Source organism: Aethalodelphis obliquidens, unplaced genomic scaffold (assembly GCF_003676395.1).
Source record: "Aethalodelphis obliquidens isolate GAN/ISIS:26980383/991018 unplaced genomic scaffold, ASM367639v1 scaffold102, whole genome shotgun sequence".
NCBI lineage: Eukaryota > Metazoa > Chordata > Mammalia > Artiodactyla > Delphinidae > Aethalodelphis > Aethalodelphis obliquidens.
The window spans coordinates 597002-609730 of record NW_020838046.1 but is presented as its reverse complement, the minus strand read 5'-3'; the positions used below and the strand labels follow the sequence as shown (position 1 = coordinate 609730).

General features: G+C 42.6%; 1 protein-coding gene across 1 annotated transcript in view; it reads right to left on the bottom strand.

Annotated features, from left to right (window-relative positions):
- Positions 1-12474, bottom strand: part of RNF130 (ring finger protein 130) — a 114554-nt gene extending 102080 nt beyond the window's left edge. The window contains exon 1 of the mRNA XM_027096493.1: positions 11836-12474. Within this exon, the coding sequence (XP_026952294.1) occupies positions 11836-12358 (523 nt within the window). The 5' untranslated portion in view covers positions 12359-12474. The remainder of the gene's footprint in view (positions 1-11835) is intronic.
- Between the last annotated feature and the right edge of the window lie 255 nt (positions 12475-12729).

Sequence of the window (12729 nt, the reverse complement as noted above, 5' to 3'; positions counted from 1 at the left end):
ACTACAAGGGTCTGTTCATTCACACTCTTCCGATACTTTTATCAATAACTTAGAGCAGCGTTCTTAACTTTGGGTCCGTGGACCACTTGAGGCCTCAACAGGCATCTGAACCTCTTAAACTTTATTGAAAACTCTGTGTACATATACACAAATAAGTATTTTTCATCAGAAAGGTCCACAGCTTTCATTAAAGTCTTAATAGGAATCCATAATCCCAGAAGGTTAAGAACCACTGACCTACATGAAGACACAGGAAGTATGCTCATCACCTTCACGGGTGACACAAAGCTGCTAGAAAGAGTAAAGACTGGATGAAAAATCAGGATTCAAAAAGTATCCTGAAAGGCTGAATGAACAGGCTGAACCTCGTAAAGGTAAAATCACTTGGCTTAGGGCAGCCTCTATGAAAAAGACCTAGAAGGTCTAATCAGCAGTAATCTCAGTATGAGTCAGTGATCAGGGCTACCAAAAGAACCTACATGACTCTAGGCAGGTGTTCAGAATGATGGAAAAAAAGCATTCTACTCTTTTCTGTATTGGTGAAACCAAGTTGCAATACTGTTCAATTATGCTTTTCTCTTTGGGCCGCCATAACAAATGACTACAAACCTGGTGGCTTAAAACAACATAAATTTATTGTCTCACAGTTCAGGCCAGAAGTCAAAGTGAAGGTGTTGGCAGGGCTGGCTCCTTCTGGAGGCTCCAAGGGAGAAATAGTCCCATGTCTCTCTCCGAAGCCTCTGGTGGTTGCCAGCAATCCTTGGCACTCCCTGGCGATGGCAGCGTAACTCCTATCTCTGTCTACCTCTATCTTCCCATTGTCTCTCTGTATCCTCTCTTCTCCTTATAAGTACACCAGTCACTGGATTTAGGCTCCACCCTAAACTAGTATGATCTTATCTTGATCCTTAACTACTTACATCTGCAAAGATCCTATTTCCAAATAAGATCACATTCTGAGCTTCCAGGTGGACATGAAGTTTTGTAGGACACTATTCAACTCACTGCATCCTTTAAGTGGAATATTGCTTTCTATGGTTTACAATACCATATTCTTAAGAATGGTCAATAGAAATAGGAATATGAAGTCTAAGGGTTAGAGGACTTGAGTCAGACAAGGAAATTAACTACTGTCTACAAATTTTTGAACTGCCTTTTTTTCCTCCAAAAGAAAAAAAGACTTTCTAACATTCTGTTTTCCAGAGATGAATGTGGTAGATTTCTGTCACTCATTTGTTCAAGCTTGAGCTGTAAAACCATTGGATAGTAATGCTGAGGCCTCAGATGGGTGGTTAGACTTGATGATCACTGATGACTGTTAAGTTCTCAGATTCTAAAATTCCTTCCCCATGTCTCCATCTCCATGGCCCTTTTAACTGGCCATTATACAGTATCAAAGAACCATAAAGCTCTACTAATACAGCAAACACTGTGTGGGAGAGTAGGAGGTAGAGGTGAGTGGGATGCCAGCAAGAAGGTACACATTGTAAAGAAAACTCAGAAGCCCTAGGAACGAAAGAATATCAGAATACAGGTAGCTTCAGCATGGTGAGCAAGGGTGAGATGAATGGCCTGAGGGAAGGAAAGGCTGGAGCCAGACCAAGCAGCAAGTGCCTTGTATACCACAGTAAGGAGTTCAGATTTCCATTCTAAGGACAATAAGAAACCACTGAAGGGTAGTTTAAGCAAGGAGTGACATGACTGGGTGAAGCTTCAAGATCACTGTGGCTACCAGGGAGAAAAGACTGATGGAAGTTAAGAGAAAAAGCAGAAAGACCAAAAAAGGGTAAGAGATGGTAGCTGCCTGTACTAAGATGGCAGGAGTGAAAATGGCAAGCAACAGATAGATATGATACACCCTGAAGGTAAACTGTGGAGGATGGATCAGATGTGGAATGTGAGGAAAAGAAGCCAGGATGAAATTTGTTTAAATAACAAGAGCGGACAGCAATGTCATTTACTGAGATGGAGAAGACTGGGGAACAGTGGTAGCAGACTGGAAGGCAAAAAATAGATATATATCAAAAGCTCCATTTGAAGCTTATCAATCTGGAGGTGTCTCTGAGAAATTTAAGTTAAAGATACCAAGTAGGCAGTTGAATATACGAATCCAGAGCTCAGAGGAGAAGATTAGGCTAAAAGTAAAGATACAGGAAGCTGTCGCAGGAGGCATGTGGAGAGAGGAAAAAATTGTTGTCACAAAGAGTTCTCTTATTTCTTTACAAGAAAATATTTTTGGATTACTGGATATTAAGTGCCCATTTATTTTTGCTTAAGTTTTATGATCTCAAACCTCAGTCAGTTGGGTTCTAAGATTTTTCTCCAGCAACATTCAGCTGCTTGGGTGACAGAAAGCATGGAGAAGATGAATGGAGAGGAGCTCAGATGTTGGGAAAACAGGGAGCTTCTTCAAAGAAAAAAAAATAGGGGGCAGAATTCATTTGCAGTGCACACAGGGGAAAGAGTGGGAATCATACTGTGTACATGGATTAAAAAAAGACAAATTCACCCAATGGCATACAGCAAAGTGCACCAGCCCCATTCACCCCATCACCCCCAGTCGCCAGAGGCAACCACTTTTAACTAGCTCTTTTTTAGTTCTTCCGGTGGTCACCTTCCACTAGTTCTAAAAAGGCTTACAGCCATTATTTCCTGGTTTCTCAACTTTAGACACTGTGTGTGGATTTACGATGTCACAAATTAGGATTCTGCTCACTTAACACTTCTCCATCTTCCCTCTCTTCTGATTTTATTATTTCATTATTTTCCACTGCAGTTAAACCTTTCTAGTTTCTGCAATTACAGACTATCTCTTGAATCCTCACCTGTGAGATGAGATGAAGATACTGGCCCTCACCTGTCCCTAATATCTCCTTTCTCTCTTCTATTTCTCCAGCTTTGTCATCTATTTATAATTGTATACTCTTAAGGTTGATAACATTTCCTTTCTGGTCTGCAATTATACAGGTTTCTCTGCTACACAAAAGTCGAGCATTCCTGTGAAACCTTTTGTAAGCCAAAATGGCAAAAAGAGAAGAAGCAATTACTGCAGGACACATCTTGCTAACGGACCCACAAAATAAATCAAGATAGAGCACAGATGCTCACAGACACGGTTCACAGCTACGGCAGCTCAATGTTAAGATGCTGAGTGTCGTTCCGGGGCAGGAGCTTGGCGGGGCCGCTCTCACTGCTCTGGGTGCAGCTGTCTCTACACTGGCTTGTCAGGCTACAAAACAAATGCTGAATGCTATTTTCGCTTCTTGCCTTTTTTCCATTAAAAGCGAAAATCCTCTTCAGATTTCTGAAGAGGAAATCAAAAATAGGTACTAGGGCTTCCCTGGTGGCACAGTGGTTGAGAGTCCGCCTGCCGATGCAGGGGACACGGGTTCGTGACCCGGTCCGGGAAGATCCCACATGCCATGGAGCGGCTAGGCCCGTGAGCCATGGCCGCTGAACCTGCACGTCCGGAGCCTGTGCTCCGCAACGGGAGAGGCCACAACAGTGAGAGGCCCGCATACCACAAAAAAAAAAAAAGGTACTAATGTAGGTCTTTTGTAAAAGCAAAGTGTAAAGCGAACTTTCAAAAAGTGGAGATTACCCATAGTTAAGTCTTCATGCTTTAACTACAGATTGATCTTAAACAGTGAAAGCCAACAAAACCAATAAAAGCATTAATATCATCATGATAAAAATATCATACAAAAGCCAAGTCCTGTCCCTTTCTAGGATTTACTAACTGCTCAAAACGATGACACATTTTAGCTTGATTCCTGTTAAGACAAGAACACTTGGTCTTAGAGTTCCTCTTTTCTTATTGGTGAAAAACATGAGAGTTCCTCTTTTCTTATTGGTGAAAAACATGCCCTCTTCAGTTATTTCTAGTGTCTTCCAGTTTTCTACTCATTCTAACCACTGCTTGGAATTCATTCAGTTCTTCTTGAAGCTAGGGAATAAACTTAAAAAAAATACCAACCTTAGACACATACTTGTTCACTTTAGAGAGTATGACTTTCCCCCTATGGAGAAGGTTTTATATTAAAAATAATTTCAAAAAAATGAGAGAGAAAAGAAAATGAGAAATGTCACCCACAATCCAATCAACATAACACAACCATTTTAATCTTTGCATATTACTTTGAGTCCCTGTCCACTGTAAGCATATTTAACACAGTCACAGTTCAATCACTATGCATTTACTTTTGTAGGATACAGCCAGCTTTCACAATGATCCCCTTTAATGGCTATGTAACATTCCACTAAATAGATATATCATAATTTATTAAACCCACTTGGGAAGCGATACAAGATGTGGTTAAAGTATAAGCTCTGCAGTCAGACAGACCTACATCAAGTCCAAACTCTACTGAATCACCACAGGATTCAGCTGGTGGATTACCTCACTCGCTTTAATTCGTCCAACACTAATTACCAGTGCCACCCTCCTATGTTCCAGGCTCAACACTAAGCACTGAGTATGCAAGAGTGGACACTGAGACAGGATCTCTGCCTTCAGAAACAAACAAGATAGATATATAATTTCCAACCATGTTAAGTGCTATAAAGAAAAAAACCCACTAAGTGCGAGACTGGAGTGCCTTAAATTCCCACCCACAGAATGAGGATATAGTACTACCGAGAGCTGTTACAAGTATTAAATGATAATCCATGTACAGTATTTGGCACCATTCTTGGTACACAGTAGTTACCCAATATATATTAACTATATCACTGCCTGGGATAAAGAGAGAACACCAAAGCAGGAAATACCATCCTCTCAGTATACTCCTTCCTCTGTCAATATAAATCCTGTACTTTTTCAGGTTTGAGTTTACTGCTAGAAGTTTGATGTGGGTCTTTTTTAGATCCATTTCTCTCCTTATTATGTTCAAGTATTCTTTTACCTCCCTGAACAAACTGAGTATTTTTGTTATAGCTGTTTTAACATCCTTATCTGCAATTCCATCATTTGCCCCATTTCTGGGACTGTTTCTACTGCCTGTTTCCTGTCTGGTTATGGGTCATGTTTTTCTATTTCTTAGCTTGTCTGCTAATTTTTGATTGGATGCTAGTCTTGGATTTCATGTTTTGGGGAGCTGGATTTTACTGTATTCCTTTAAATATTATTGGGGTTTGTTCAGGATTAGTTACTTCGAATAAATCTGATCCTTTTAAGGTCTGCTTCTAAGCTTTGGTAGGTGGGTCCAGAACAGGCTTTCTCCAGGGCTAATTTGGCCTCACTCCATGCCTTGTGCATCAGGTCTTTCTACTCTGATTAGTGAGAATACGAACTATTCCCAGCCTTGTGCGAACTCCAACAATTCTTCCACCTGCTAAGTTTTAACAGTTCTCCATAAAACGTGCAGATCAGTACTCAACCAAAGGCTTGAGGGTACCCCCTTGCAGCTTTCCAGAGCTTGCTCTCTGTGCAGCTCCCTCCTCTCCTATACTTGACCTCCTCACACATTCAAGCTGCCTTTGCCTCCCTGAGCTCTGAACTCTGTCTCATCAACTCGGGGAGACCACCAGATTCTTTCTGGGTCCCCCCCTCCCTGTGCTGCAGCTTGGAAACTCTCCAGGAGGTAAACTGAGGCGGTCACAGAGCTCTGTTGTTTATTTCCTTTCTCTCAGGGATCACTGTCTTGTGCTGTTTTTTGACCTATTTCTAAAACAACTTTGTCAGGTTTCCCAGTCACTTTAGGTGGCAAGATAAACCTGGTGTCTGTTACTCCATTATGGCTGGAAGCAGAACTAATCAAGTTTGACTTCAAACTTCCACATTTTCAATGGAACTTCTCTAGACTACAAGTCCAAATAATTTTTCATTTCTCTGATCTTTGTACCATTTACGATCTAGCATAATAACAGAGGCCCTACAGTATATTCTGTCCATCAACACCCCACCATCCCCCATCCCACCATACAGCTTCCAGCAATGCCTGCTATCAGTTTCACTACCAGACCAAGCACCACAGGATTAAATGCAATCACATATTACAGTGGCTTGCTAGTGACAGGCACAGTCCTAGGTGTTTGGCTGAAACAAAGAAGACACTGTCCCTAATTTCCAAGAGCTCACAGTTTGGGACAACTGAGTAATCAAATTCTCACCCATAAATCCATAAAATAGTTTTAATGGGAAAAACTAAGGTATAAATGAACCTTTAGAACAGGGATTGTGGGTTGTCAAAAGTTTTCTTAAAGGGCCAGAGAATAAGTAGTTTAGGCTTGGAAGCCATACAGGCTCCTGTAATAACTGCTCAACTCTGCCGGTGTACCTTGAAAGTAACCACAGACATGTGAGTGAATGGGCATGGCTGTGTTCCAATAAGCTCTGTTTACAATAACAGGTGGCTGGCCCCCTGGCTGGAGTTTGCAGACAGCTTGCACCACCTTCTACAATGGCATGTCCTGTTTGTGCCATCCAGACAAGACTGATCTCAACAAGAAAACCAAGTTCTCTCAGGTAGAATTACATACTATGTCTTTTGCACACACCACAGAACCTGTATAACACAAGCACAGTGTAGGTGCTTATCAAGGACTTTTTAATTTACTTCATTTGACATTTGAAGGGTTCCCTTTATTTCACTCAAAATTGCTTCCAGCAGTAAAGAAATCTACACTTACTATGCTTTACGGAAAAAAATGAATGCCTAGTGCATAAAATACTCTAAGATGATAAAACAAACAAATGTTGATGATCCTGACAACTTAATTTCATTTTGTAAATAAGTCAAGGTTGCTATACATGAAAGAACCAGCTGTGAGGACTATCCATGCATCCCAGTGATGTGGACATGGTCCAAAACACTACCAGACTCTCTGAGAATTATCTAAAGAAAGAGTTCACAAGCACGTTAAAAAACTGCATCAAAAATAATTTTCAATTGTCAAAATTAAAATCTATCCAGAAAAGACAAAGATTTGGTATATTGCATGTATTTTTCAAATTGTTCAATCAAAAAGATAATCTCACAAAACAAATTCTAAGTGTTTAAATTTGTTTTCATTGTTGTACAGTATGTATGTATATATATGCACACATACACACCCATGTGACTGATGTGAAAAAAACAGTATCCTTAATGGGTTTATTCCGGCAGGTTTGTTTAACAAGATTTGTCTTATTACTTTACAGTCACACTTTGTTCAAGATGGAGGGAATCCTGGAAGCCATCTAATCGAACGTTCCTTCAAATGAAGGATTTCCCTTTTGTAATATTCAAAACAATGCTCTGTAGTTTGTTCATCTCTTAAAACTCATAGTCAGAATTGAACATGAACTAAAGGTGTGCTTGGCCTATAACGAAGTGCGACCAGTGCCACCCAGGATCCAGATGCTCAAATGCATGCAAGATTAGAATGAGCTCGTCAGTGAGCAGGCTTTGTCCTGTGACATGCAGCTCTAAGCCTCATCTCCCCTCAACTCCCTTCCCTGCAGCTAATTTTTTTTTTACCCAAATCAAGACTACATATTCATTCCTATTAACTTTTTTCTTAGTTTCAGCCCACCATTCCATATACTGAGATCCTAAGGATCCTGTAGTCCAATATTTCAGTTAAATATGTCATGTCTTTATCAAAATCACTGGCACAACAATCAAAGAACTTCACAATGTGAAGAATAACAGGAGGAAAAATTGAAGGCAACAAGTATAGACAACACTTTGCCATAAAGAGAAACAGAGAAATGGGATGGCAGCAGGATGGATATTTGGTGGGGAGGTCAAATGTTTAAATATATATATTCAAATATTTATATGCTAATGAATCATCCAAAAGCAAAGGAAAAATACAGTATGTAAAAACATTTTCTAAATTGTTAAATTCTAAATTATTAAATTTCAACACAAATATAATTTATCATATATTGCTTGGTCATCTAATTTATATCAAAATCTGGTTTTTAGAGCCTCCAGCTCCTGAATTCTCCTTCCTTTCAGGATCTCTGCTTCTAGGATCACACTTACTTTTTCTCTGAATATTTTGAAATCTCTAACTATATCCAGTAGCCCCTGCCTTTGCCATTATGAAACTGAACATCACATGGCCCTTTTCATCCAAGATCTTGTTTCCACATTAATCGCCTTTACTCTCAGAATTTTAAAAATCAAATTCAGGCTTAATGGATTCTTCCAACAGAATCACATAAAACATAAGAATCTAAGATTTTTAAAAAAATGTTATTGTATCCCTACAGTCAGCAAGATGGCCAAAAAAAGTTTATTATTTGGTAAAATTGCTCTCCAAGGCTGTAACATCCAATCCTGAACATTCCTAGGCTAAGTGGCCATTACCAAATTCCTCCCACCAGCACATCTGCATACAAAATGACATCATCAACAACAGGGCCTTCTCCTCTTCCAACCCCCACACTAGGGTCAAACAAAAAGTTAGTGTGCACACACATAAAGCACATTTACAATGTCCACTGCACAGTAAATGCTAGCTAGTTTACATTTGTTTCTAGATCTAAGCTCACCCTTTGAGTAAGGAGTAAGAAAGCAACCATGAACCACGATCTGTACATAAATATAAGGTGTGTTCTTTCAAAAGTCCATTTCTAAAAATGAATTCTTTATCAGTTAAAATATGAAATTTGTTGTCACCAAACAAATGAATCTCCATTTACATCTATTTAATGATAAAGAATATATTTTCAAAGTACAACACTTGTTTATGAAATATTTTATAAAGTTTAAAGTTTCCAAAATGTACTTTTAAAATACTAAAGCATCTAAGGAAAAAATAGCCAATTTGCCCTTTAAAGATATAGGACAAATAAATCTTGCTCAGTAATTCATACATGCCTAATCAATAGAAACAATGCAAAATAACAAGAAAGGTTTTTACTTTCACAAACCAAGTCATAGATTTAAAATGAGTCATCATGTTAAGCTCTAGGAAAACTGTAAAGTTATTTTGTCTTTATGTTCATTTCTCCCAAACATTTGTCCTCAAAATGAATTTTCATTAATTTCCCATCTATTGACCACAGCTGTTTTTTTTTTGCCAGGAATTCTGTCTCATAACTGTTTTTTGTAATTTGAACATCACTTTGTTCAGTGTCAACACACAGTAAATCTTCAATAAACATGTTAAGAATCAAATTATAAGAGCTTAAGAGTCAGAAAGAATGCATAATTTTTTCTAAAAATACAAAAATTTGAGACTCACTAAATCAAGAATATCATAATGTGAAATACCCAAATATTACTCAAATTTTAAACCGTTTTCTTTCTTTTTTTATTTGAGGTATAATTGACATAAGCCATTTTCTTAAACAGGAAAAGTTTTAAGAGATTTCTACCACAATTCTTGTTTTTCAAATACATTCCTGGGACTTCCCTGGCAGTCCAGTGGTTGGGACTCTGCAAATCCCTGGTCAGGGAACTAAAGATCCTGCAAGTGCATGGTGCAGCCAAAAAAACCAAGAAACAAAAAAAAACCAAAAATAAAATACATCCTAAATTCCTGCTGCAAAAGCACAAAAATGTCTTAGATTTCATGTTAATCCATCGGTTTAGAAACAATTTACAGGTAAACTGACATAAAAACCGCCACTAGACTGTGAGATTCAGGAAGAGGAGAGAGATTTGTTTTGTTCACTGCTGTGGCCCCTCCCTCTGCCCCAGTGCCTTGGATGGTGGCTGGTACCAGTAGGTTTTCAATTAGTATTTGCTGTATTGAAAGAACCTATGTGTGCAGACCCCTTAGTACAAAGCCAGACCCAAACCTGCAGGATCCCACCAACACCATGAGAAAACATGGAGCAATCTCATGCTGTGCAGATACAAATTGAGCCTCTAGAGAACAGAGGACAGGAAGAGAAGACAGACACTCAGGGGAACTGACTGCAGACTCAGTTTCCACACACTGCTCCAATGTATTCACATTGATGCCGTGTTTAAACTCCACCAATTTAGAGATTCATTTAGGTTAACAAATCTCCTCTTGAAAGAATGCAGGAATCATTTAAACTTCTCAATAACCTTATGGTGTAAACATTTCACCATTCCACTTTGCAGATGAAACTGAGGCTAAAAGGCCGAATTACTTTCTTAGAGTCACAAAGTACTTTCCCAGTGTCACACAGTTTATGTACAGCACGACTCAGAACCTTTAATCCTTTAATGCTACCACCTCGTTGACAGGGGAATATGACTAACCTTTACCCACACATCAGTGCCCAATACCTTTCTCTCCAAACACCTAAAACAAGTTTTCTTAAAGATGGAGCTTTTGTTTGGGGTGATGGGCAAGCAACAAGTAGTTTCAGAACATGGATCACTTATGAGGTAAGTATCTAAAATGAGGATCATGTATTTGGGGTGCCTGGGGGAATCAAGCCCCAAAGCAAACCACAGATTTCAAAATACTGCACAGGGCCAGCTCTTGCTCTAGAACAGTTTGCCTCTCTCTCTTCCTCTTCCTCCCCTTCCACGTGACCCTCACAGATCTCAGCACCAGAAAATAGACTACCATTGTCAGTGCCATAGTTTGGCAACATTATGTGTCCCAACCACAGTGACTGGCACAGAACAAGCAGGCAAATATTTACTGAACGAACCAAAGGCCAAAGTTGTTTCTGTGGGCAAGGTGGGACCCTAACTGCCTTTTTTTAACAAAGTGGAGATGAGAAGTGTACCCTAACACTTGATTACTGGTGTAAAAATGAACTTTTAAAAGGCAGGTGTAAACTGGGGACAGGCTACAGTCAAAGCCTTACCTGATTCTTCTTCCTCAGCTAGATTGCCTCAAAGAAGAAAACAGCTTAGCACGTTAGCATCCAAATACAGATCTCAGAAGGCACATGATGTTTTAATATTTTAGAGTATAAAACCAAACACCATTACCTTATTTAGGTTGCCTAGTTTAGGTCATGTTAACATGAACAGCAGCTTAAAAAAGAGTCCCCTCTCAGCATTCTCAGGGTGAGAGTGGGTGGAGGTTGAGAAGAATAGTAGGCATTTTTCCAAAAAGTTTGCTGTGGGCCAAAAAACAAAATCATACTCCACAGTGTGGGAAAAGTTTCCTTTAAAACATGGCCAGAAATTTATACAAATATATGCTTTATACCAAATAATTAAACAGAGCCTATGATAATAGGAAGACGTAAGGTTAAGCCAAACGCTTCAGAGACAACTCTCGAAAATTTTACCTATTTCCCCTTTGGTAGACTCCCGTGACCTGAAGACTTGGCTACAGGTTCCAATTGGTATTGGATTCTTCATAACGTATGATTTTCAGGCGTCAAATTACAGTAAAGCTGGTGGGGCAGAATAACAGCCAAAAGCAACAGGGAAGATGCCCATTTTTCTCCTCCACCCTCCTCTCACTTGCCACTTAAGAAAAACGGCACGCCTCTACATTAGAAAAGGGCCTCATCCTTTGAGATTCAATGCAGCGCTAAGTCTGTGATTTCGGGAACGAACCTGCGGATTCCAAAATACAGGTTAAGACCTCATCCATCATGAACTAGTTTTGCGCTCTTCCACCACCTCCTTTGTCTGAGCTGTCCCTGCAAACTCGCAGTTCAATGCCTTCCTGTAAACAAGCTAACTAAACCAAAAAGGAACGTTCTAAGTCTTTCTCAAAAGAAGAACCCAACAACGCGTCTGAAGCCTCATCCCAGGAGTGAGCAGGCGGGGGTGCACACGACGGGAACCTCGACCCTGGGGCCGCCCGCCGAGCTGCGCGACAATCCGGGCCGAGGTTGGGGCGCCGCGCCCGCCGCCCCCGCGCCCAGGCTGCGGCTCCCGCGGGGCCAGGGACCGGGGACCATCGCCCGCCGCTTCGCCACGGCTTCTCTCTCCGCTGCCAGGCACTCACCTCCGTGGATGGGCAGCGGCGCCAGCACCTGACCGCGGACCTCGGCCTTGGGCGAGTCGAGCCCGTAGCGCCCGCGGTCGATGCGGAATGTGAGCGGGGCGCCGCGGCCGGGCTCCTGCACCGTCACGTTGATGAGCGCCGTGTAGTACTCCTGGCTCGCGTTGTCTGCCCGCGCCGGCCACAGGCTGCAGGTCAGCAGCGCGAGCGCGGCGAGCCGGGCCGGGCCCGCCCGCGCCGCACCGCTCATCGTCCCTCCCGCCGCCGCCGCCGCCGCCGCTCTCGGACCGGGCTCCCGGGCCGGCGCCGAGAGGCGGCGCGGGCGCGGCCGCCGCGGCTCCGGGAGCGCACGCGCGCGGCCGGTGCAGGGCCGGGCACGAGCACGGCCCTCCTCGGTGCCGCGGCCCTGCTGCTCGCCGCCCTCACGTCCGCGGCTTGCCCGCGGGGACGCGCCCATGGGCCCCTTCGGCGAGGACGACGGGTCAGCCCGCGCGCGATAGTCTCCTCCGGGTCCCTCCAGGGCCATGGGGGCGGGCCCTCTCCATTCCCCGGGGCCGGTCCCGCCGAGTGGGGGCGCCTCGCAAGGACACGACAGAGGTGGGAGATGCGCCCGAAGAAGGGTCTCTGGAACACAAAGTCCCGGTCGCCGAGCTGCTGCCTCAGGCGCGCACTCGCCACCGCCCCGCCCACTGTCAGCCGGGTGGCACGGCGCAGGCTTGGGGCTCAGCCCCGCCTCCACGCGCATGCGTGCGAGGGCCTGTCCGCTCCCGCCCGCCTGCACGAGGGCCCTAGGAGGCCCCGGCGCTTTCTTAACCCGCGACCGGACGTGTTTATACGTCAGGCGTGATGCGCCTAGGATCTAGAGCCCGGGTGCTTTCCAAGGGCCTCTGGAAGAGT